This window comes from Hirundo rustica, chromosome 8, assembly GCF_015227805.2.
Source record: "Hirundo rustica isolate bHirRus1 chromosome 8, bHirRus1.pri.v3, whole genome shotgun sequence".
NCBI classification, from domain to species: Eukaryota; Metazoa; Chordata; class Aves; order Passeriformes; family Hirundinidae; genus Hirundo; species Hirundo rustica.
The window spans coordinates 29,604,627-29,631,747 of NC_053457.1; the positions used below are offsets into that span (position 1 = coordinate 29,604,627).

The window sequence follows — 27,121 nt, forward strand, 5'->3', positions numbered from 1 at the left end:
ACATAAACCAAGAGGCCGGACAAAAACCCCAACAAATCAAGAGCCCACACACCTTTGTCCAGCTTTGAAGAGAATATTCTCTTCAATGAATGAAGGAAATAGGATTTTATTTCTTTACACTATTTTGTTCAAGACCAAGACAATAACAATGCCTTATAAAAGCGATTTGGATTTATCTAAGTGAAACAATTAGTTCCTTTTGCTTACATAATACAGTAATATAATTACAACATTTATATTGTCCTGGAAAGAGATTCATAATTTGGTGAGGCAGAAAAACAAACTAAACAAATAAGAGGAGGCACAGATTAGCTTGTAACCAGGCAAAATTCAGAAAGGCAAAGGCTTGTCCCCACACAAACCAGATGCGCCTCAGAAAGTAGCTGCAACTTTCATTTGGTCATTTTCACTTCAAGAAAAGTATATTTCTTGGTTAGAGTGCAATCAGAACACCAAAGCTGCCACTCTGTGAATCAGAACTGGCCTATAACTATCATTACTACAATCTGGGGAAACATGGCTCCTTGCTTACAATGTCCAAAAGTGCATGAAAATATACCTTGAACATTCAATTAATGTGACTTTCAGTCGGCCTTCTGTCAACAGAATATCCTGTATAGAGAGGTCTCGATCTTCATATTCATCAGATGGCAACACTTGAATTGGAAAAAATGGCTTGAATCTGAAAAATACAGAAGAAACTTCTCTTAATTCAAATTACACAACATGAACACACAAAAATATAAAAAGGGTAACAGGACGACAAAGAATCTTTAACACTTTAAAAAGAGAAATACTGTCCTTCCTACATACTCATCGGTCACAAGAAATGAGTAGGAACTACTGAAGCTTTTTGAATGCAGCAGACGGGACAATACAAACAAAAATTGCTTCACAGGAATAGACTGAGTTACATCTACCAGCACAGATAATTCTGAGAAAGTGGGAAGCTGGTAAAGATCTCGCAGTATGTTTATGGCTGCAAACATGATTCAACACAAGAGTCTTACTGCAGTAAGTATCTTACCAGATCTTTCACTTTTAAGTTTATCTGCATAAACATCACAGCACAAAAAGAAGAAAATATGCTATGAACTGAAAGCTTAATTTTTTTATGACAGTGTCATTGGTGCACCCTAATGAACACAGATTGATTCTTCTCACACTTTGTAAAAAACTTTAAGTTGCTCTTCTTAGCCGTTCTTCTTGAATAAAAATAAAGTTATTCTAAACATTTGCCCTTGAGCTTTATTTCCCTCACTGCAGCAGGTGATTCACAGGAAAAGCAGTTCATGTTCAAGATAACGTGCATAAAACACCGACTATCTCACCACATCATCCTCTATCTTTGATTAGAAAATGCTGAGTTATAAATACCAATCTGGTTTTTAAGTGATAGCGCTCTGGTGTCGGACACAGGCCTGATCTGAGGGAGGGGAGCACAGGCTGCTGAGCTGCAGCCTCATCCCATGGCTGACACACACAGGCAACCCCAAACCCTGCACAAAGTACGGTATCACAGCATCTGTACTAAAGTTTGTGAAAAAAAAACAGCCAAAAAACAAACAAAAACCCCCTCTTACAGGGTATTCCTTCTTTCTGTTTATTTATTGCTCTCATTTCCTAGCACTGCTTTGTGCCTTGGTTTCCATCCTCTGTCACTGATGCAGCCCAGCAATTATTTGTGTGGAGGCTTACAAAACACAGGAGAGGAGCAGCACAGCCTGCAGGATGTCTCTGCCATTTCATGAGAAAGAAGTCTTTCGTAAGTACTGTTTGCTCAACCATCAGAGGCATCTGCTTGTCACATTCGGAGATCACAATATGTTCAGGAAACAGTCATATGGAGCCGAATTGAAGAGTTTCAGAAACTCAAATAAATAATTAAGCATCCTTTAACTGTCAGCACACACTTTGGGAGGGAGCTCCATGCTCTGATTCAAGACACTTCGGTTCTGTATGAGCAACAGCCTCGTACAGAGCCATGAGAAAGACATTTCTTTTGTTCTCTTTGTGAATAAACACAGCTCAACACTCCAGCTATTTTCCTGAAATCCAATTCAACTTCTAACTTTAATTTGGTTCCAAGTTTCTCCCTCATTAACTCCTTCGTGAAGAAAACCATTTTGAAATATGTCACATAAAAATACTCAGTTTTAAATACTTTCTTTTTTATTAAAGTCTTGTGCATGAAAACGTTGAGGCTGTTAAATCACTCTGGTGGTGGTTTAGGAGTAGACCACAAACAACTAACTCAAAAAATGCCTGGTTCAAGTACTACCTGATCTGGTATTTTACTTATAATCTTCTTTTCTAGTTCCTGAAGCATCACAAGGGTAGAGAAAAACCACCAAGGTGACCCCACTGTTTTGATTCTACAAAACTTCATAGCACATCAGGGCCTGGCCTGGGAATGATTTTATCCCAGTCTCAAAATAGACTTAGCTCTGATTTTGTTAGGCAAACACACTGGAAAATAATGCCAAGTTTTGAGTGAACAGGTACTTCAAGGTTGGAGGATTTTTAAGCAGTAATAAACTACTTTTCGATAAGTACAAGCAACTGCCAATACGCCTTCTCCCAAATCTATTATAAAGGTCGTTTTCCATGGGAGCATCAAACTAACAAGAACAATTCTGAGATTCAGTGACTTATTGAAACAAGATTCCTAGCAGGGAGAAATGACAAAGGAAGACGATTCAGTAGGTTACCACTGGCTCTCCCAATTTCTGCAAATACCATGTGAAAAAATGTTGTTATTTCGAAGGCCTTTCGTTTATGTATGCACACATCCTGCAGGCCATTTACAAGAACACAAACTCGGACAAATCTATTCTAAATGCTCAAAGTAAACCAGAAAAGCAAAATAACAGACTGGAACATTCCAGCAAGGATGCAGACATATCCACCTACACATTCAAACCAAAACCACCATCCTCAAGTGACTTCAGAACAAAGTGTTAGTACAACACACACTGCAAGCCTTTGCTGCAGCACAGAAAAATGAAACAATCCCCAGAAAGAGCCATTTTCCTTGCTGGATTAAGGCAATGTTTACTGTAATTTTGATTTCTATTTTCAAAATCCCTTTTTAAAAATGTATTCAACAATGAATTAAAGAGGAATTAATTTTAAAATAACAATACAGTTATATACTATAATATATAAAGCACTTACCAGTGTACGGGGGATTCTGTGCAGCACTACTTAAATTTTCTACAAATATGGGATTAAAATGCAGTTTCAATATCATGTTTAATTTAAAACAAGCACTTATGTTCACATTCTTATCACCACAACTAATTTGCAAAATCATTAGCCAAAAAAAAAAGGAACACATCACCTATTTCCATGGGCACTAGCAACATATAAAGAGCTGAATATCCCACATTAAATGCATTTTTAATGTTTTAGCGCTGCTCTGAAATCTTCTAAATTCATATCACAGCACTCATCTATTTAATTTACAGAGTTTGTGCATTTCCAAAATTAAATATCAGACAAATTACAATTTCCTGTAGATTTCAATTACGTTTTAGGAAATTGAACTGTTGTGAGAACATTGAAGTGCAAGACAACACAATTTATTTGGAAAGACTTTCCCACTGGGAGTTGGTGAACTAATACAGACCCAGATGGGGACTGCTGGCAACAGGGTGGGAGCGCTCCTCGTGTTGTAAACCCACACACAGGAAATCCTTGCTCCCAACAGGGTCAGGCATCACCGTCTCTCCCATCTTTTCCCCCATGGTAGGAAAAGCCTGTGAGCTTCCTCACCCTCTAAAAGCAGGGGATCACGTTCTTTCAGAGCCATCATCCCTGTCCTTGTGTTTGGCAGGACTGCAGCAGGCCAGCAATGGATGCTCCCTCTGCAGAAAGTCTTTGAAAGTACCTTATATTAAATGCTTACGGCGGCTTTTCAACTTGTTTTTAAATTACCAGAGGCCCTCCATGAACTCATCTTATCTGTCCAAAGGTCGGAAATTCAGACAGCACACTGTTAAGAAAATGCTAGCTAAAACCTAGCATTAATACGAAGAGGAATATCCATCAATCAAATTTTATTTGATATTTTAGCAAGTGAAAAAACCCCAACCCTATAGAAACAATATTTAAAAGAAACCATAGAATAGCGAGTGTTCCTTTAAAAATATTGCAAGATACGAACAGCAAAAATTCCTCCTTCACACGAGGCATTAATCAGATGGCTATACTGAAAGTAATTAAGATAAAGTTACTGAATTAATATATAGGATTAAAGGTAGACACTAAAATAGCACAATGCTAAGCTCTTCCACACACAAAGCAGAGCAAAGATGTTTCCAGGCACTGCAGGCTGTGTCTCCTTGACGTGAAGGACTTCTACAGACTCCACTGTGCCAGACCTCAGAGTCACTTCAGTGGCTCATTCCCCCTCACCACCACCTCCCTGGATGAAAAGCGTATCCAGAAAAACCCCCAGCACATCAAGCTTATTCCCATTATTCTGAGTGCTTTCAGGCCCTGAGTGGGGAGAATTCTCCCTTCCGGTTGCCAAGAACTCATCTACTTGGAACAAGTCTGGATTTGGTGATTTAATTTTAAAGATGTCTGACCCACATTCCCTTTAATTTAAATTCACTATTCTGTGATGACTGTTTTGTGGCCCTTTAGCCAACTTTTAACAGAAAAGAGGACAGAAGTCTTTTATACCTTAGTTTAATTAATCTAATCCCCAAATAACCTGCTCCCCTCAGTACCTTTTTTAGTTGCATGAGGAAATCTACCGAGAACTACAAAAAAATTTATCTGGTATGATAACCATATGCTTCTGTGTCTGTTCATTGCATCAGTTAAGAATATCCAGAACCACAGTAAAAAAAAAAAAAAACCCAATAAATTGTTCAGAGCTAAACAGAGACAGGAACAAAATTCAAAAGCTCTCAGTATTTTATCTCTAACTTGGAGAAGTAGAAAGTCTTACAGTTTCATTTCTAAGAGCAGAAGGAGGTGGGATTTTGTAGAGCTTTTGCTAAGAAGTGAGAATTTTTTTCTAGAATAAGTTAAAGGAAACATTTTAAGCTATTCTCTGGTTTTATAAAGGAAGTTTAGTATCTAAAACAGTGTTTAAAATTACTGAACATCAATTTTAGGCCACATTAAATACTTGTATGATACGAATCCCAGCACTACTCTATTTACATAAAGATTAAATGTTTTAAGGTTTGGGAATTTTTAAATTACGTTAACACCTGAATTTTAATAAAAAAGCAAAAAGATTTTAAACCCCAGAAGAGTCAATCAAACAAAAATGCAAGCATCTTTGGCATAAAGCTACTTTGAATGCATTGCAAGTCTAAATTTTCATCCAGAAAGTTAAGGAAAATTCTATCACAATCTAAAGAGAAACTGCGTTTAGTGGATTTCAGTTCTGAAAGTGTCACTGCATGTGAAGATTCTAAGATCTAAAATACTGTTGGAAGAATAACTGCTGGATTTATCTTTAGTTTGGGGATTAATCAAAAGGTTCAACTAACTACACAATGCAATTAGGTCATTTTTAGATTGTGTTTTTCACCTGAGTCACAGAAATAAAGTCAGGCACTTCTAAAGTGTAAATTTCAAAGAGGGATGGGGACCAGGTATTTTAAGATATAAAGAAGCCCTCTATTCCTACGCAGCATGTAATTTAAGATGAAGTTTTACTTCTACAAAAATTCTAAAATATTACAATCCACTCCTAAAAAGACGTGACCACCTTAATAAGATTTTAAAAGTACTTACCAGCTAACATTTACACTTGCTAGGTATTATAATGTAAACAGCTTATATCATTCTTCACACTGAAGATATAAAAATGAGGCTCATCCTTATTTTGAACAAAAAAAGTAGCAGTACTGGTTTCTTTATAGATTTTGTTATAGATTTTACAAAAGCAATTCTCCAGCTTCCACTAATTGCTGCTGCTGAACTGTACTAGTATTCACACTCGGGGGATTTTAACAATCCAAATTATAATAGATTTCTATAACAAATAAGACTAATTTCAACTTTATTCACAGCCATGAAAATCTGACTTACAAGCTGCCTGAAAAAACATTGCACTAAGGAAGCGTTTATTTTCTAGGAAGTTTTATTGTAAACTGCAAATCAGACCTAGTAATCCACCCACTGTCATACAGGATATTCTGCCACACACATGTAGGAGGCTCATAGACACAAGTTCTCAATATATGAACAGTCCCTTTATTTTTAAGCCAAAACCTCAAAAAAAAAAAAAAAAAAAAAAAAAAAAAAAAAAAAAAAAAAAAGGGGAAGGATTTTACTATTCTTTTACTCTTCAAAGAAGTTTCACACATTTCCAGATTCTTAAAATAGCTGCCTTCTCAGTAACTCTGAGGTATATCTTGAGATATACACTTGAGACAAGACACTTCTCAAGCTTCAATTTGTTCTTGACTTCCACAAGAACAAATAAAAGAATGCAAACAGTCTAGTAGCCTCTTCAAAAAAGATCACAGATTTTTTCCTGCTTATATGACAGAAATTGCAAATACGACATGGACAGCCTCAACAAATTGGTTTTACTGCCTGTATTGGAATAGCCGCAGGTAAAAAAAAAATCTTACCAAAACTTCTTTCTTATCAGCACAAACCAGATCAACTTGACCATGTGCACGCTTTTTTTGCATTTCAGGAACACTAGCTTCCCAAATTCTAAATTCCAAAAATACTGAAACAGCTTTGTTAACTCAATCTAGTCAATACCTGTTTGATCCCTGAGTTTTCAGGTTCTGTGGATTCAAATTAAGGGATGAAAACCCTGCTGTAATACAGACAGAATGAAGACAAAATTTTCCTGTCCAATCAAAAAGTCAGAATTGTGGCTTTGCTCCAAATGTGACAGAAAATACAGAGAGCGTGAAAGCATGTTCATGAAGAGCTGAAAGAGAAGTAGGTGTGGTTTAGCAATCAGCTTTTAGGTATTCAAGGAAAACAGCAGCAAGAAAAAAAAATATAAAGCACACACAGAAAACAAGCAAATAAAACCCAAGCCCCACCAAAACTCTACCTTCAGTCAGCTGGTTTAGAGATTGGTCCCAGTGACTGATGTTAGGCAAACATTTGCTTTTGCTCACTTCAGCAGAATGTTCCCCCATAAGGAAGTCTGGAGTCTCTACAAACATCACCTGTCTGCAGTCCTGATTAGATGATAAAGTTCTATGAGAAGTCCAAGCTCTGAACATGACTTATGCGTTAAGCTGAAGAGTCTTAATCCTCTGCTCTAAACCCTAGCCTAGATCCATGTGAAAAAAGTGACATCTCTTAGGCTGCTTAGACAGAAAACAACTGTCTCACTGACAGCTGTAAAGCAAAAGTGAAAAAATATTTGTATCTGTTGTGAATTCTAGGCAAGAGAGCTTCCCAAGGTTTATCCTCACTCCTCCAGCTAGTTTTAAAAAATGCTCGAACTGTGGAAGCTTCTCCTTGATCTACATTTACACAGTCACTTCTGACAAGACAGAGATGCTCCAATTCACAGCCTGGGAGCTCAGGCTGAGTAGCAGCATGTTCAAAGCCGAGATGAGTGACAGTCACCCTGAAGCTGTGTGCAGCTGTCATTGTGGGCCTGGTTTGCAGAGAGCTCAGCCACTGCAGCGGTGGGGAGGGCACAGATGGACCCAGGGACACGCCATGCCCACGTACTTGCCAGCTGGCCCCCTAGCAAAGATGACACCACAGGCAAGTCACAGCATTTTATTAATAGACCCATACAGAAAACAGGATCAAGTAACACAGATGCTCAGTCTGGACACGACCTGTGGCACCACTGTTGACAATCAAACACGGGAAGGGTTTGTGAGGTTAATTAACAGGAAGGATTCCTGCACTTCCCAAATCCTGCATCACTCATGGCAAGTTACACTTAAGACTTGTGGTTACATTTGAATAGGAGCAGCTACTCAAACTACGAATTTGGATACTTTCTCTAATTTGCCCTTCATTCAGAGGAACAGAGGAAAAGAAAGAACCATCTGAGTTTTTGGAGTATTGTTTTTAGAACAATACTCCTGCCTAACACTGTTGTTCCCACCCCACCTCCCTTTCTAATTCACTGGGCTCTTTGCTTGGAAACATTAGGCTTGTTTTGTTTCTCCTCAAGTTTTGTTAGCAAGTATGCAGTTATTCTTAAAAACAGCAACAACAACAACAACAACAAAACAACAACTAAACCAACACAAACCACACCACTGCTGAAGTTTTTGGAGTAATTTCCCCTGGTTAATTACTTAGTAACTATTCACCTAGCCAGATCATCCAGAGGTGATCCAAACACCACCAGGAAGCCTGGTGCCATGTCACCCCAAGACTGGGATCTTCCATTTCTACTCTTCCTATTGGAACTCAGGCAAACAGGAATAATGGTTTAATAATGGTTTAAACCATTTACAACCCAAGTGACATTCATGAAAAAGTCCATTTTAATTTTTACTACTCAGTGGGTTTCCTTTAAGATACTACATATAAAACATATGTGACAGGATATTTTTCACAGGTTCAAGCATAATTTAAAGCATTTTACATATGTGGTAGTAGTTACTATCAGTATTACTCGCCTCATTTCACTGGCAAACACCACATAATCTTGTGCTTAATGCCATTACAAAAGTAAATTTTAATATTGTACACATTTCCTTCAGAGTGAGCATTTTTCATAGCAATGCTCCCAATTGACACCAGTGCAGGAAAATATCCTGCTTAGCATTAGGTCTCAGTTAAGAAAGTCAGGAACAAAATATGTGTTTTGATTTCCATTAGATATATCACCAGTTATTTTTTAAAAGACAGAAAGTAAGAAATTATTTTTTTGAATTTATGTCTCAAAGTGTCCCTGTAAGTTTTTCAACTAAAGCAACAAAAAACTGCCAAAAAATTAATTCCCAAGTGATTATCCTAATTTAATTTTATTCTAGGTATATCTGGCAATTAATTACGGTCTTTGAGTGCAGTCTGATTAACTATCATCAGCAGATCACTGTAATACACTCTATTTCAGACAGAGCTTTATGACATTTGGTAAGCCTTCAAAAATGTGTGAACTGTATTGCTGTAGTAGAATTCCTCATGAAACAGCTTTAATGGAGAGGGCTGGGGACACTGCTCCTCACAAGCCATTCTGTTCAACTCCAGCAGCACTGAACAGGGAACAAAGATGTTCTGAAGTGAGGTTGGACACAAATTATCTCTTAATGTAACCTACCTATGTGGGTTGCTAATTTCTCTGCATACTCAGTTTAGAAAATAAAGTTTATTAACCCGAGAAGAAGTCTTTAAATTTATTTTTACTATACTCTAAAGAAAAAATGATATCAAGAACACCCAAATGTTGAAAGAGTTTTAAATCAAACAAGTTTGAACATGAACTGTAAACACAGGAGCACAGTGGGTGACTTTAGGCCATCTCTGCAGGAATGCAGAATAAGCAGTTTCCCACAGAAAGTCAGAACATGAAAGGACTAGCTCCAATAGTGAATCCAGCAGCTTGAGGCTGAGCTTCACCAGCACTGCACTGCTCTACCCCACAAAAACCTACAGCCTTACCCAGGCTGCTTTTGAGAGCTTTCTGATCAAGTGTCATTTGCCAATAAAAGATTAACTGTTTCATGCATTTAGTATACATAAACAGTTTTGGCAAACAAGATTCCTACATTTTTACATCCAATGAGTCACTGAGAGCTGTACTAGGTAAATTCTGTGTCTTTGTTCCCTGAATTAATCTCCTTCGGGAAAAGCCAGTGTTCAGTTCTGTGTGACAAGTGGGGAACATTAATCAAACTATCTATGCACAGAGTCTGAAAATCACACCCTCTAGAAGGTGGGTCCAATTCCAGAGCCTGAACACTCTGCTCCAGCAGACAGGCTCAGAACCAAACCCAGACATTTCTTGGGTGCCTATAGTTCAGTAAAGTGATTAACTCCCATAAGCAACATAAATTAGGACCACTGAACAAAAAGATCCGTATTTGTGTTCACTGAGCAGCATGATCTGTTCAAGATCAGAGTCCAGATGAACAGAAATGTGGTCTCAATGCTGGTGCATGCAAAACGCCATCAAATACTAAATAAATCTTAGCAGATCTTTCAGAGTCTTTATTCACTATCCACATGAAAGTTCATTGCAGGACTAAGATCAAGTAACTTCTAATACAAACCAGCAAAGGATTAAATGAGGTAATTTTCTTTACACTGTTATTGTACAGTGTTTTATATACTGTTGCAAGGAAGAAAAGTTGAAGGAGGTTCTATTTTCATGTCAGACCAATTATGCTGGTTGGATTTCTAACTGCAGCAAAGGCAGATACTAATCACCAAAACATATTCCTTTATCCTATATCTTCATCCATCTCTCCCTCCAGCTGAGATTTTCTCTTTGTTCCATACCTCTGGTCTCCCAGTTTTTTCCCTAATCCATCTCAAGTCAATGATGTGTCAGTTCCTCATCCTTGTAAGTAAGAATAGAAAATGTAAGATTTGTTGACTAACCACAGAAAAAGGCCCACTCTTAAGCTGAAAAGAATGCCACCTGAATACTGGGAAATGTCTGGTATGTAGCTGGTCACTCATTAAATCTGACTTTGCTATGAGCAAGTTTCAAACTGGCATTCTTTCAGAATTCAATCTTTGCAGCGTGAAAACTCATGAAGTGCTGGAGCTGGGGAAGATGAATAAAAATGTTTCAAAACCCTTAGAACCAATGGACTTGAACTTGCTAGCTATGCTAGATTTACATACAGACATGGTACCATATAATTTTACACAATCTTAAGAAACTTGTACTTAGTGAGCCTCCAGAAATGATGTATGCCTGAGATGGAGCCCTCCCAAAACAAAACAGTAAAAAGCTCCACACTACAGAAAGCTTCCTTCTATGTGTAGCACCCTTAAAAAAAAAAAAAAAAAAAAAAAAAATCTGCTGTTCTGAGGTTTGGTTGTGTTTATTGTGTGTCAGGTTGCCTACAGACCCATTTATCCAATTCCTGTAAGATTAAGAAAACCTACTTGTACATGCACTATTAAGATAATCTTCCACACATGAAACTACTGACTACAGACAGCTCTACTGAGTGAAATTATCACCACTCTCTCACTAATAGAATAGAAACTGCCCTGGCATCATTCAGGGCAGTATCTTTGGGACAGTCTGAAAATCACAGTGCTGCTTTACCATCAATTTTTGCAGAACAGAAAAGGACTCAGATCCTGGAGGCTTTTTTAATGCTTTCGTACAGTAGATGAGTTTTGTACCTAAAATAGGCATGGCATTAAAAAACCCAATAAATAGAACCAACAATCAAACCATTTCTTCTTTCCTTTCAGCAGCAGTAGGAATGAGAACTTCAAACAGGAGTGTCTTACAGATTAACTAGTGAGAGATTCAGATCAACTACAGTAGAAATCCACTCAAAAACTCTCCCTTTGCAGCAGCTACAGAGAAAGGTCTCTGAAACAAAGACATGATCACAGCCCCAAGATCTGATTATTTCTGGTACTCCTGCCTCATCACATGAATAATACATACTTGTTTTAATTTTATACTTTTCCCAATACCTCCATTTCCTCATTATGAAGTAATTTCTATTGTAAAACACATTTCAAATCAATAGCTTTTTACATTACTTCTAGGCTTAAGTTTTGCCAAAAATAGGAAACTACTATGTATCTCAAATTGCATTCTATAATAGTAAATAAAAATAGGCTTGTTAAATTGTTCTTCCCAGAGAAATTCAATATAGCCCCAGCTTCCAAATAAAGCATAAAACTATTTAACATGACTAAATATATTGCAAATGATCAGTTCTAAGGATAATTCATGTTGGAAGCAGCCAGGGGAGGTCATCTAAACACCCAATAAAGAAATGGTAGAAGCAATGCTTTCTGAGAATACTTATAAAGAAAGAAAAAAGTTATTCCCCTCTGTGGTACCACGTATTACAATAAAACAGAGTCTCTCAAAGCATGGTAGTATGAATACAAAATATTCAGGTTTTTTAATGTAACAAGCTAAGAAACAAAGTTTTCCTAAAATATACAGAACTGACCCACTGCTTAGGCAACACCTGGTCTGCTTAGAATCTGAATGGATGAACTTGTGAGATGCTTAATTTAAGAAAAAATAAAATGCAGCTGTCAGGTTTTTTTTACATCATTGCTTGAGAAACACCTGGAAGTTAAATTCTGGCAGGAGGACTTTACACATACACAACAGGCTCTGTATCTTTATTATGGCAAAGTGCATTTTTATTGCCTAGAAGGAGCCCCAAACCTCTCCAAAATCTAAAAGCAAGATGAAGAGCTGTGCAAAAGAGCAAAAATACACCCAACTATTAAGAACAGGCTGGACACAGCAGAATCAGGGTACTGATAAACCTGAGGTGAGGGGGGCACAGCAAGGGTGTCACCATAAGCAACTTAAGGAAAGGTTAATGAGCAAGGTGGAGCTCATTAGAGAACTAACACAGATGAACCCATAACTACTGCAACAGCACCATCCAGCAAGGAGACACACACCTGAAATAGTCCTTACTTTGTGCCTCTAAATCCCAAACGTGCTATGGCAATGCAAGGAACTGCAGCTTAGGGTTAACCACTTTAATAGCCACTATTAAAAGCACATAGTAAAGCTAAAACCAACAGGAACAGTGTTTGTAGCACTAAAGAACTGTTTGAGTGTATACAATGAAAAACCAAAGGCTGGACTCAGGTCACAAGATAAACTCCTCTTTGTGCTGATAGTATTGACTGCCCTCCTCTACTAAAAGAAACCTACATGAAAACAAGGTTGTATTAGCTCTTCCCCACATCTGAACAAGACACTGCTCTGACATACCAAAATGTTTGCAGAAAAGCTGTTTGCATTTCTATGATAAAGCAACAAATACATTAATATTAACTACAAAAATTTAACTACTGCTATTATGAACAGAATTCCATAAATCCATCCAACCCAGCTGACATTCACTGGATTTTACCAGCAGCCTTACATCCAGGGATTTACTCAAATTCTACTACACAAGATAGCAATTCCCATTCAATGGCAGAGCAGCTACAAAATGGGGTGTTTTGCCAGACACAAACACATTTATGAAAGAGACAGAGAAAAGTGATTACATGCTATTAGAGTAAAATTACTGCTTATTAGTTTAGACATAAAGTGCAACCCTTCTTTTTCAATTAGTAGACAATTGCTTTTATGGAGAAAAATGTGTATAAAATGCTAGACAAACTTTAAATGCACTTTCTAGGCTACCCTGCCTCTCCCTATAGACTCTTAGGAGTGCAGCAGGAATGTGAGATGCCTTTTCCTACTTTCAAGATGCAGTTATGCATATCACACAAAGTCTGTAGAAATGGATGGTACAAAATATGATCTTACTCATCACTGCTGTGCTGCATAAATTTTGCACCTAACTGGAATACAAGAATACAAAGTACTTGTGCAGTAATTTGGCTGTAGCAACAGACAGTACCCACACGAACATACATTTTTAAATACAGTATTTTATAACTAAATAACAGAGGGAGCCAGGATCTGTAACACAAAGTTAGATACGGGATGTTTAAAATCAACTACTGGCAAAAGTTCTCTTCAAATGCCATTCACCACCCAGTAATAACCTCTAGAAGTTGCCTAACACAGAAGACAAAGAAAATGCCACATTTTTGTATGCTAATTAACACCTTGAAACAAGATAAAACTCTTTTGTGGGCTTCAATGTGGAAGGCAATAGAGTAGCAAAGTGCCCCATTTAACCACATGAAGCGAGAACTCCTCCCACTCCAAGTACTTTTGTTTACAACGTTGTAATCACTGCTATTCAAAGTTTTATTTACAAAGTTACTTGAGCAAGAGTAGGAAGACAGCAAAAAGGTTTTGAACTACACGTGGAAGCAAATACTACCTATTTAAGGACATACAGGCAATAGGGAAAAAATTGGGAGAGAATAATCCCATGCCATGCAGACGGGAAACTTTTAAGCTTTAAGTAAGGTAAGAGGTTATTAAGCAGTTGTGAAACTCCTGACTTTCTCCCATTTATTCTTTGCTAAGAAATGTATTAGCATACCATAATCCCAAACCCAGTGTAATCTTACAATTCTGTTTAAAGCACCACTTTTGCATCTTATCAGGAAGGGACTTGATTTTCCAAACCAGCTTTCAGTAACACCTGAATGCTCAGCTCTGCCACCACCTACGAGTGTATTGCATGGTCACTACTCAGCTGTTACCAAGTTTGGGGATTCACCTGCCTAAACTCAGCTGGGACATGCTGGGGAAGAATTTGTAGTTTTAGTCTGTGTTGCAGAAAACCTTGGGCCACTGTGGACAGCTAAAGGTTCCCACCTGAAGCTTTAAAGGCCATGTTATCGACAGCTGGAACACCAGTGACCCAACCTTCCCTCCTTTAACCAAAGAGAATGTTTTAAGTTAACTATTAATTCTTCTTATAATTATTTATGCCTCATATACCATTCTTAGTGTTAATTACCTTCTCTCATCACACTTCTCTTTTCTGTCTCAGGCTCAGCACCCTGCTTCTTTCCTTATTTGCCCTTCCAGTCCCTCACACATGCCTCATTCATTCCTTATGGTGGCAGAAGGTTTGAGAAACACGTGGGAAATTGCCTATCTCCATCTCTATGATGAGAACACCTCACTGTCCACGTGCATTCCTCAGAGGCAAAGTGAAGATGTCTGTCTTTATCCGCTGAAGGGGAGGAACACATCATCACAGGTTGCACAGGAACCCTAAAAACTTGTCCAGGGAGTGCAAAGTTCATTTGTTCTTCCTAGGTGTGCTGAGAGCGCTGACTCTGCGCTGTGACTGGGCTATCCCAACCTCTCCTTCGGGCTCCTCCCCACAGTTTACAGCTTCACTCTTTCCAAAACACTAAGAGAATGGAAGTGAACTTGCCATGACAGCTTCCCTGCTGTCCAGGGATTCTCTCTGCTGGAGAGCAATTCAGTGCCTCAAAATCTGAAAGAACCACTACATCACTTGAAAAAACTACTCACTGCCCCGTCAGAGCTATCCAAATCTTGGATGTTTAAAAATCTACTTTCATGAGAGCACTTAAAATTGCAGGGGAATCAGCTGAAAAGGCTTCAAAAATTACACCACTACAAAGCTAATTACACTTCAAAATTCACACAGGCATCTTCAGTTACTCATCTCTCATAAATTTCAGGGAAAAGGCTTATTGCAGAAGAATGTGGTAAACAAACCTAAAATCCTTACTTAACACATAAAAGCTACAAAGAACAGCCAAAAGAGAAAGGCAACGTGGTATCCTACGAGTGGTAAGACGTTAGAAACACAGTACCTGAGCAATTGTAATTACATTCAACATCAATATCAGAGGATAGAAACAGAGCAAATATGCCTCTGGCCATTCTGCTACTAAAGTATCAGTGCACATTTCATTATATTCACTATTCAATGCAGTCTGTGTTGCAGTGCGTGCATTTGTAAAAGAAAACATACTATAATACAAAACAAGCAAACAATGAGCCCAAGAGGCCCCTCAAAGTTTTACCTACCAAATCAGTTCTCTCATCAACTTTCACACTTCCCCCAGAATTACTGAGGGAAATAAGTAGACCAGAAAAGAAGTGGACTGCCTCTATCAGGGGATCACAAAAATATTCCTCGGACAGTGAACTCTACCCTTTCTTATATTAATTAATAATCACCTCACCTCTAGAGGTAAGCATCAGCCACAAGTCTTGCCCTGGTGGCTAAGAAGCTTGGGAGGACACCACAAAAGCACACATTCTCCATGGAGCCACCCTCCTACCTCTTCCAAAGAGGGATGTCCCTATTGTCAAACACCTGACAAGATCCCCAAACTTTTCAAACGTAATAATTCTGCCACTTAATTACACCCAGATGAGGGCACGTAACAACCTCACCGTGCAATGGCTTCTTCACCTGTCATAAATGGAAAATGACTCTTCCTTTCACGGACAGCTTCTGCCAGCAGACAAGCTCTGAACCGCGCTAAACACCCATTAAAGAGCAAACCAGCAATTCTCTTGCACACCACCCAAAGCAACGCTGAGGACGCAGGACAACTCACCTGATTTTATAATTGGGCAAGGTGTGCTTGCGCTTAATGACTTTCTTGAACTGGTTCACTATGATTGAAGTGAGCTGAGGCATGGGCCTCCCTTCAAACTGAGACTTCACCTCAAAGAGTATCACGGGGTCGTCCATAAACGAGAAGAACCAGTGCGTGAAGGGCAGGCGCGTGTAGACCAGCTTCAGCTTCCCCATCACCCGGGAGATCTTCACGAAGAGGTAGGCCGACTTGCCGAACACCAGGTCGGCATCGATGGCCAGGTGGAAGCCACCGTTGTACTCCAGGTCTACCTCAAAGCCCAGCTCCTCGGGACAGCCCTCCTCATTGCAGGCCACCGGCCGGATGAGCTTCACGGACTTGAAGACGGGCAGGACATCGCCGAGAGACACCTCCCTGAGGCTGAGCCCCTCCAGCACCTTCCCTGTCATCTTGGCCTGCAGCAGCTCCTCGAACTCCACCTTGATCTTCTTGATGACCCAGTCCCTGACCAGGGCAGTGTCCCTGAGCTCCCTGAAGAGGAAGAGGAAGATGGCATTAAGGAAGTGGCACGTCTCCTCGCGGGAGGAGGGGGCTGGAGGGGGCTCCGGCTGCTGCTGCGGCTGCTGCTGCTTGGGGCCGGGCTCGGCGCCCGGGGCGGCGGCGGGCGCAGAGGCCGGGGCCGGGCTGGGGGCCGGCTCCGCGGACGCCGGGCCGCCGGCCGGCTCCGCGCCCTGCAGGTATTCCCTGAGGCCGTGCTCGGCCGCCACGCGGGAGTAAACGATGCCGCCGCAGGCTCCGTCCGCCCCGGGGGGTTCGGGCTTCTTCCTGTAGACGAGCAGGAGCTGGAGCAGGAGCGTGAGGCAGCAGCCGGCCAGAGCCGAGAGCAGGATCACGTAGAGCAGCGGCATCCTCGGGCCTCCGTGCTGCCCCGGGCGCGCCGCCCTCACCGCGCCGCCGCCATCGCGGGGGTCGCGCCCGCGCCCCACCGGCGTTTAACGGCCGCGGCCGCCAGGGGCCGCCTCATCCGGGTCCCCCCCCGCCGCCGGCCGCGGGGCGGGGCGGGAGCGGCGGCAGCCAACCAGCGACTCCGGCCCCGCCCTCCTCGCACCCCGATTGGCGAGGCGGGTGGGTTACGTCATGGCGCCGAGCGCCGCCGTGACGTCACGGCTCGGCGGGCGCGTGCTCGCGGGGGGAGCGGCGCGGGCGGGGCGGCGGCGCGCGGAGGGGTCTCCCGCGGTCGTGAGGGGCGGCGCGCGCTCCCGAGAGCGAGCCCGGAGCGCGCTCCCCAAACTCGCTCCCGTGGCCCGTTCCCAGGGCGCGCTCCCTGGGAGCGCTCCCGGGGACGTCCCCGCTCGGGGGGCCCTGCTCGTTCCCGCTCCCCAGACTCGCTCGCGGGGCACAGACCCGAGACCGCTCCCCGGGCGCGGCCCCGACACCCGCTCCCGGGCGCGCTCCCGAGGCCCGGCGGGCTGTGCCCGGTGGCCGGGGCAGGGGAGGCCGGGTGGGCACTGCCCGGGGGCGGCACCGCCAGTGGGAAGGCAGCCGGTGTCCGTGGCGCTTGGTCGCCCGGGGAGCACCGAGGGGCTGCGGCAGAAAAAGGACTTTGAGCATCTTCAAAAATCGGCGGACGGATGGGGATTGTTTCGGTGAAGTTGCTCCGGAGAAGGGCGATGAGATAAAGTCTGTTTTCGTGGGTGTTGTGTGACTTCCTAGAAACCTCCTTATTTCCTGCTGATGAGAGATGCTTTTAGCACATTGAAAAAAAACCAACAAAAACCTGCCTAGATGACATTTTATCCAGCTCTGCTATTACTGGTGAAAAGATATAAATCTGTTTCCGGCCCCTTCAGCTATGTACTTGTGCTTAAAAGTTGAATGCATGCATGAGGTAAAAAACCCCAAGCAAACCTGTGGAGAAAATGAACATGAAGAGAAGCTGAGAGCTTTGCATGATATTTCAGCCTCTGATGTGTATGAGATCGCTGCTGTCCTGTGGGTAGGACAACCAAGGACAGAGGTTTCTTTTAGGACAAACTGTGGCTTCGATGAAATCACAGAGGAAACGAGAGGAGAGGAGGAATCTCACTGCCCAGGCTGCTCAGAACCCTCCCAGGGAGGTGACAGGTTGGAGGCACAGCCCATCAAATTGGGGACCAGGAAAAATGGACATTACAGCACTGTTTTAAAATCGGTGAGGAAACAGGAGGAAGAAACGTGACATGAGGCAGGGCTACAGCATTCGGGAAAAACAATGTGACTCTTTAGAAAGAGTAATTTTGAACATTTTGAGAGGTTAACTCGAAAGAGCCATTCAAATTTGGCTTACAGAATTGTCACAGAAAATAACCATATTTTTTACTGGAAAGTATACACATATATCCAAAAAAACCTGCTGTTATTCTAATCCAGCAAACTCATTTAAAGGCCAGATCAAAGCTGTATATACTGCTGGAGAATGTACTATGTCAGCTGTACACTGTTTTTCCAGGTGCTTCCCTTTGTCAGGGGCAGTCTTTTCTTTCAGTCTTGAAATAGAAGTTTTATGATTTCTGAAAGGCAGCAACAATTGAGATAAAAGTTACTTAAATGATTAAGCTTGTTCCTTTCACCATTTTTTATGTTTAGCTAAATGCCTAGCTGAAAGTTTGTAGATTATGTTATATTTTAATAGAATAAAAGGAAACTCATGCTCACATTATTGATTGTTTTTTTCTTGCCACCTCCAGAACTGCTTAGAAATGTGAACAAGAGAAGAAGAACATGTGAAATTTTATTACCAAGAAGATAAAAGCTCTCTTCCCCATCCCCCTTCATAAAGTGTGTGGGGTGGGAGGATTGAAAAGCTCTTCATGATGTAGTGCTGCGGTTTGAAACTAGAGATTCAGAGTATGAATTTTTTATAGGTCTTGTGACTGAAAGTTGAAATGCCTGGGTGTTTAACAGAGCACTTCTATAGAAATACCAGAGAGGTCATTAGTCCAACATTTGAGCTGCTCTGTTACGGGCCTTTACCGTGGCTAATACAGGCATACGTGGTAATAATGGAAAGGTTTGGGATTTGCAACTAAATGGCTTTTCAGATAAGGACTAATCTATTCCAAAAGGCAATAGCAGCCTTGCTTTTGGGTCAGTAGGAACAGCAGGAAGATTAAAAAAAAAAAAAAAAAAGTCATGTTGCGGATGTCTCAATTGAGTATTTTCTTCTGTTAGACAAGCAGAATAGGGAATTTGGCACATTCTGTGCACCTGATGGCAGCTTAAGAGCCTCTGAAATGTTCAGCTCAGTAATCGCTTTTCTTCTTCCTCAGGAATATTTTCAACAGGAGCTGTGTTATCTTAAAAGACACGTTATGGAGCAAGAATAGGGCATGTTTTAGCATTTCCAATGAGAATGGGAGAATGGGGGGAAACAGCAAATGTGTTAACGTGAATTCAAAATGATTGTGCAAAAAATGTTATGAAACGTAGGATTGAAGTAAAAGAAAAAAAATATTTAAATTTGTCAGGTACAGGGGAAAAAGAAGATTCATCTTAATACCATCTAAAAAGAGCCTTTAAGAATATATTTTACTTCCATTTGGAAGGTCTTACTTGCATTTTATGGAAGTCTAGATAAATAGAAAGGTTTGTGTAGTTTCACCAATTTCACCCTGGTTACACAGAGCTTTGTAAAATTGTGTAGAATGTACTCAATTATTTACTCTTTGAATAGCTGGAAATTATTAAATGGGATTTAAGACAGGCAAAATAAAAAGGCCTATATTTATACTTATCTTTTTAGAAAGTACTAGGAAATAGTTTATTAAAAGGGGTATTTTACCTGTATTTAAACAAGGAAAATACTCCTTTCATTTGTAAATCAATTTAGTACGTGATGGCAGCAAATCGCTAAGTGTAGGGCTTCAAAATTAATTTCAACATTTTGTGGGAAATTTCATCAATAATAGTGCACAAAGGTTGAAAAATATGTGGAGTTCCATAACTGATAATAGACAGCAAGCAGCATAAATTCACAGAAGGGTTGTGTTTGAGGCAGTTTTCCTGTTCTAGGCAAGGAGTGGTGGTGCCTTGGGAACATTTGTCTCAATTCATCTCACTCATGCCTGATCCAAGGACCACTGGGCTTTAGGAGCATTTTCAGTAACCCCAGGCAGCAGGACAAGGCAAGATTGCACACTTCAAAGTTCATGTTGTGGCACCAAGGAAAGAAACATCCACAATTTTGGAAAGGCAATTACGGATAGGGTGGGGTTTATTTTTTCTCAGGACTGCAAAGTAGTCTAAATAGATTGTTTTTCAAATCAAGATGTTTTGTAATGAGTGGTTTTAGTAATTTTCTTCATCACTGGACTGGAATTGTTGCCTTCTTTTGTAGTATCTGTTGGCAAAATGGTTTTATTCTTTCCCGGGCCTCCTATTGTTTTTGTATTACATCTCTTAGAGACCAAAATTAGATTATCATTCTCATGGTGCTGCATGAAACAGGATTTAGAAAGTGATTAAGTAAATTCATGAGGGAAAAACAATCCTTGAAGGCTATTAAACACAAAGATTGCTGAAGTTACACTGTGACAGACAGCTGGCGGGTGTCTTTTCCTTTTGACTGTCCTCAGGCATCTACAAATTCAGACAGGATATGCTGCACAGAGAGCAGCTGCTCTGCTCCAGTGCTGAAGAGATGTAAAAAGGAATATATACATATATATATGTATAGAGGAAACACAGTGATCAGTACTGCTTCCAGTTCTAGTTCTGAACTCTGCCAAGCACAGTGTTACCTTAATGTCGAGCAATTCTGCTTTTTATTGGTATAAACATCTTTAAAAACAGTGGGACTTCAGGTGAGATTTTCTTTGGTGCCATCTAAATTCCTACTTTTTTTTATTTGTTCATTTTAATTCTGCTTTTGAAGAGGCAGGTTACACTGTGAGTCTGCTCCCAGAGCTGGCAGAAAGAGCTCACCCTATTTCTGGCTGGTCCCTGGGGAGATTTGTTCGACTCACCTGGAGGAATTTGTCTCATGCCCCCTCTGAGCCCTTTCCTTGTCCAGAGGAGAATCCATTGCTTGGGGCTCCATATTAATTTCCATATCTCTCAAATGCATTTCACTATTATAAGCTGAATTTCTCCGCTCAGAATTTTGTGGGAAAAAATACAGTTCGTGTGACTCAGTGGTATTCAGGCAGTGTTAGTGCTACAGAGAGCCACCAGCATTTCATCAGCCAGAATAAATCATTGGCTCCATTGCGTTAATGCATCCATTTATCTCACTAAAAATTATGACACATGCATCCTCCAACTTCTAGTTATTTTTAAGGATGGTAACTGAGAATTTTAGGAGGTCTTACTCCTATCCTAGAAATGTCTCACCGGAAGACTTATTCTTTCAAGATGGGAGTGCATATTGCATATTGCTTTTTGGTGGTTCCTACCTGAGATACCCAACCCTCTGTTTTCAGAGATAATGAGAAACTACAGAATTTACTTTGGAATTGAGAATATTGAGTGCAGCAGAAGAAAAAAAACCAAAACAACTCAATTGGCTGAGTAAAGATGCAGATGCCCCAAATTAACACTTTTGAAAAAGAAGAGGTTTTTAACTCTGTGTTTAAATTTTCAGATCTGGTATAATCTGTCTCAGAACAGGAATACTGTCATTTATGAACAGCTTTGTAATCTTACCTGCAATAAGTACAACACTTGAGCTGTTTGGCAAAAGCAGCTTAGAGCCCAACCACTTTGGATCAGAACATGTTAAAACAAACAAAAAAAAGACAGCAAGGGTTTGTATCCAAGATTTAGTTTGGCCCAAATACAAACCCAGTATTTTCACTGAAGCTTATCATTAATTATCTTTTAAAGTATGTTCTGCTTGTTTAATCAAGAGCTTAACATTTTGGATGTAAAGATGCTTTGGATACTTACTTCAAGAGGCTCATCATAGTCAAGCTTAAAGTATCGTGGTTCTTAATTAGGGATTCTGTTACTATCTTACACAAATTCTGGTTTTTATTATATCATGAAAAAAGATACTCTGCTTAGGAACTGTAGCTCTCAGATAACTTTTCCAAGATTAAAAAAAAAGAAATTAAAATAGCTATTTTAATTGTAAATATAACAAATTCAGGTTTTTAATATTGCCAGTATGCAAGGCAAATTGAAGATTTCCTTTATTCCCTGTCTGCTGTTACATCTTAAGTCCAGAAACGCTGACTTAATTCGCAGATGCGAGTGAGACTTGTCACACGTATTTCACTTTTTCTTGCATTTATTTTGCTGACTTGTGGTACTCATGTAAATGCCAGCTTGCTTAAGCTTTAGGAAGTGATATGTTTGGGACAGTGATTATCACATTTGCCATGTAGAGTTCCCTCCAGTACCTTTTCCTTACACGCTCTGAAGCACATTTACCACCCCTACCCAGAATTGTAGGCACCCTCCCCTAGGCCCTCTTGCACGGTCCCAAATTATCTTTTTCAGAGTGGAGATTGTTTTAGCTACTTCCCCTAATCCATTTCAAGTATAATTATACTATGGTCAATATGTTTTAGATGTTCCATAACCTCACATTATTTTTTTTTAATGCCTGGCTCATTTCCTGGATTAGTCCAAAGCAGCCTCTGGCTGATGGAGAGGCTTCAGGAAACTGCATTAAAAAGCAATTTTGGTTTGCACAGGGATTCACTGGCTAAAGGGTTAATACACACTTCAGGGATGAATGTGGGGTTTGAGATGAGAGTCCCTGTGAGGCTTTGTGCCACACTTGCCCTTCATTAAAAGTGTAATTCCCTGCATCAGTCCACAGGTAGCTGGTCGTGTCCGGCAGCCGCCGGTCGCAGACCATCTGCTGCGTCTTGTCAGGCTCCAGATAAACTCTTCTAAACCGGGCCATGGTGAGAAGCTTCTTCCCCCCTCCTTCCCTCCCTGCTGCTGGAGGTGATCACCCCTGCAGAGAGGTCAGAGCTGCACACGTGGCTGGGCAGCTGCTGCGGCACAGAGAGAGACTCTTCATCAGCCTGTGTCTGACCCTTCATCAGCACCTATAGCTGACCTTTTATCCCTTTATCAGCACCTATGTCCACCTCTTCTTCAGCCTCTGTGTCTGACCCTTCATCAGCCCCTATATCTGACCTTTTATCCCTTCATCAGCATCTTTGTCCACCTCTTCATCAGCCTCTGTGTCCTGCAGCAGGGAGGGTGAAAGGGCTGTGCTGAGGGCAGTGGGGAAGAAAAAGAACCACCTGGCACTGCCACAGTCCCAGCCCCAGTTCATGTCCCGGTCTCTGGAGGGCGATTACTTGTGCAAAGACTCTGTAATCCAATTTCAGCAGCTCCAGCCCTGGGATCAGTGACATGTTGTGGCAGGTCCTGGATTCTCCTCGCACCCCCCGTGGATCCTGACGCTGGCTCAGCTGGAAAGAGGAGCAAAGTAAGGGAACAGGAGATCTGAGAGAACCTGCTCCATTTTCTCAAGCTGCTGGGAGTATCTCAGAAATTCTAGCTCATATTGAAGTTCTCCCAGAAAAGGAAGATTCTGGGATTTCTCCATTATTCACCTTAACAACTCTGTTTGCTGCTGTTTCATATGAGGTCTCGAGTCATTGAAACAAAAAAAGAGGAAATTACTGATCAGCTCAGGTACTTTATGGGGAAGGTGTGTTTGGTGTAAGTGCAGTGGGCAGACATGACTGTATCCTGTCCCCCTGACATTCCTGGGACTTCCGAGGCACCTTCACAGGGCTGTACGTAAAGCTGTCCATCTCAGCATCTGTAAACATGGTTTTGGAGCTGATCCAGTCACTAATGCCTGAAGAGATCCTTTCATCTCCCCTTCTGTTTGGTCAGCCCTTCCTCCCCCCAACCCAACAGTTTAAACCAAAATGGATATAACTTGTTCCAAGCACTTGAAGGTAGACCAGGCATTTTGATGTAAATAAATCTGGGGGACAAAAATATCTTTTGTACTGGCAAGAAGTTCAAGAAAGGTAAATAGAAACATTTATTTACATATTCTCATTTCTGTTTCTTCCAACTAACGTGTTTTCACAGCAGTCCTCCCCTGTGCCTGTATTGATGTTTCTGTATTCAGAGAATGAAAATATGCATGTGGGCTCCCAAGGCTAATCTATATACACGTAGTTTTATTTCCTTCACAACATATTTCTGCACAAACTCAAGTAGATTTTCTCAGATGTCCCAAAGGCCATGTTTAATGTCAAATAATAATCATTGCAACCATATCTGAACTATAATTCTAATATGTGTACATATGTTTGTATTTTAATACATATACATATCGATTGGGACTACATATTTGTAATAAAGTGTTACTTTGTTTAACTTTATAAGACAAATAGCTATATTATTGAAATCTCTGTAAATACCATTAGTAACACATTTCAGCTGAGAAAGCATAACATTACAATTCCTGCCATTCTCCCTTTAGACTTTATTTCATAGTCTGGTTTCATACTACTCCGTCTGCGCTGCTTCTGTTCAGAGCAAGGCAAACATCGGCCAAATTTAAATCTACCCAGAAACACAACCTCACGTTTCACACTCAAGAAGTGATACACTGGAGAGGACAGGAGCAATTCATAATGTCACAAACATTTTGCAACTTGGAAAACCGTATTATCTCTGTAGCAACAGTGAGATCTGGCCTTATACTTTGACACTGAGTCTAGGCTACAATTTTAACACTTTTTTAAACACTTTTTTTGTGCATAAGACATTGCAGAGGAATGGGCTAAGTGAACCGCCTACGCAAAGGAAGTAACAAAAATAAGTAAGAAAAATAGTAAGGAAAATCAGCAGATTGGGGAGGTCGTTCTAAAATTTGGATTATCAGTAAAAATAGATGGAAGTCTCTGGCAGAAATATAATTTATAACAAGGAGATCTTCATGTTCACTTCCAAATTTCTGAGAAGGCAAAAAAATCCAAATCCCTGTTAACTGAGGAACAATTTCCCATATTTTGAACAAACTGTACTCCTGTAGCTTGAGTTGGCCAGAAGGCAAAGCTCAGGGATATTCGTACAGCTTTGGATCTGCTCAATTTCAACTCTCTTTTCCTGGGCACTCAGGGATGCTGAGGATGCTGGATTGAGTGAGAAGGTGAAATTCCAGTCTGCAGCTAAAACAAGGGAGGAACCTGTTTGTTGTTCTCAGCATGACAGCAGATTAACATTTCCTCCCACTACCAGCCTACAACTTTTCAGTTATTCCACTAATTTAAGAAACATGTCTCTAAAACCACAGCTGCCTGAAATGCAGCCTATACACTTCTGTTTGAATTTGCTTATTGAGATCTACATCTAACAAATGGAAAAACTGAAGCAAATTTTTGCAATATGAAATTTAAAACTTCTCTGAAATAAGCCTTAAAGAAGCTCGGGTTCCTGAATAATTTCTGCTAAAATTTGTCATCCGTGCAAGGCTATTTAATCCAAATCAATATTAAAATTAAAAAAAAAAAAACAAAAAACCAGGAAGATGAAAACTGTCATCTAAAAAGTGAAGCTGAAGTTCTGTGAGGGCTGTATTTCCAAATAATGTTATTTTTATTGGAATGGGTAAAGCTCAGAATATGGTAATAAAAACATGGAGGGTTATTTGGCAAGATTTTGACTTAACTGCTTTTGATCAGCAACAATTTCTCAAAAGCTTTTGAAAAGAGCAGCCCATGTAACTACATGAGTACCAGCAATACATTTTCTGCCATTTCAGTACTGTGACCTGATCAGCTCAGCTTAAGGACAAATAAAATCTTTCATGCAGTCAATGCAGTTTTTGTTTGAATGCCGTGGGTTGAGACTTCTCAGATTTTACTGGGGGAGCTCCAAATGCGTTCACTGCCAGCCATATGAATGATAACCCTTATTTTTATAATGGGATTGCTGCATTTATCACCCCAATTACAGTGATCCTAAGCACTGATCCTAAGCCTTTCTGCTTTAAAAAGCCAGAATGTATAAAACAAGTGATATCTGCAAAGGCAAGAGGCTGTTAATGGAGTGCTGAAACTGCACATCTACAAATTTTTAAGGGTCAAAAAACTGAGTAAAGCTCCTCTCAAGTGCTGTTTAGTTCCCCAGCCTGTGTACTCCCACCACCTCGAACTAGTGGGAGTATTGTCATTTTCTGGTAGTCTGAGAGAGAAATGTTACCTATGAGGAATATAATCAGTGCGCATCACGTGCAGCAGCAACAATAAAGGTCTCCGTAGCAACATTAAGAACAGATATTTTTAAATGCTCTTAGTCTTATGTTCATTTTTTTTTTTCTTTAAATACAGCTATTAACTGCCTCCACTGCAGATGCTGCTGTGAGCTAATCATCCAACAAAACTCCTCTACTGAGGTTTGAAAGGTTGATCCCTGCCTTGTTTTTCTGCAGATCACCACAGGCTTGCTTCCCCCTGCAATCAGTTAATAGCCACTAAATACTGCATCATTATTTATCAACAGGCAGCTGGTCTGGAAAATCAACCTGTCAGAGCTTTCTCTCCTCTGAGAGGAGGCAGAAGAGCTGTGGGAACAGAAAGAATTTAAAAAGGAAAATTTGAGCAGGCTGTGGCAGACAATCCACCAAAACGGTGGAAAACAAGAGACCAGGGAGGCTCATCATGCCTGGGAGTGGGGCTGGGGGAAGCAGAGTTAGAGGGTAAGGTGGTGAGGAGGAGGAGGAGGAAGCTGGGAAGCTCCTCAAAGCCCTGTGGGCTGCAGCAGGTGCTGCAGTGGGGGAGCTGCTGTGAGAGCAGCGCTTGTCCAAGAGAGGAAGGACAACAGAAAACAGTTGGGTTTATCTCAGGGATCCGAAATGGCTGTTTCTGGAGGAGGAGCAGGAGGAATGTTAATGTTTTTCTGAGCAATGAAGTAGTGTGTGAGTTTTTCTTGCATTTTCTTGCTCCTTCGGACCAGTGTCCCCAGAGCTTCACCTGCTACTGATTCCAGCATAAAGACTGAGTTAAGGCAAACGTGGAATTCCAGACCTCCTTGTACCCAGCATTTTTCTTTG

At 40.8% G+C, this 27,121-nt stretch overlaps 1 protein-coding gene across 1 annotated transcript in view; it reads right to left on the reverse strand.

The window, feature by feature from the left end:
* Positions 1 to 17,055, reverse strand: part of PDZD8 (PDZ domain containing 8) — a 51,984-nt gene extending 34,929 nt beyond the window's left edge. The window contains exons 1-2 of the mRNA XM_040070851.2: positions 16,120 to 17,055; positions 560 to 682 (exon numbers count right to left, since the gene is read on the reverse strand). Coding sequence (XP_039926785.1) covers positions 560 to 682; positions 16,120 to 17,009 — 1,013 coding nt within the window. The 5' untranslated portion in view covers positions 17,010 to 17,055. The remainder of the gene's footprint in view (positions 1 to 559; positions 683 to 16,119) is intronic.
* Between the last annotated feature and the right edge of the window lie 10,066 nt (positions 17,056 to 27,121).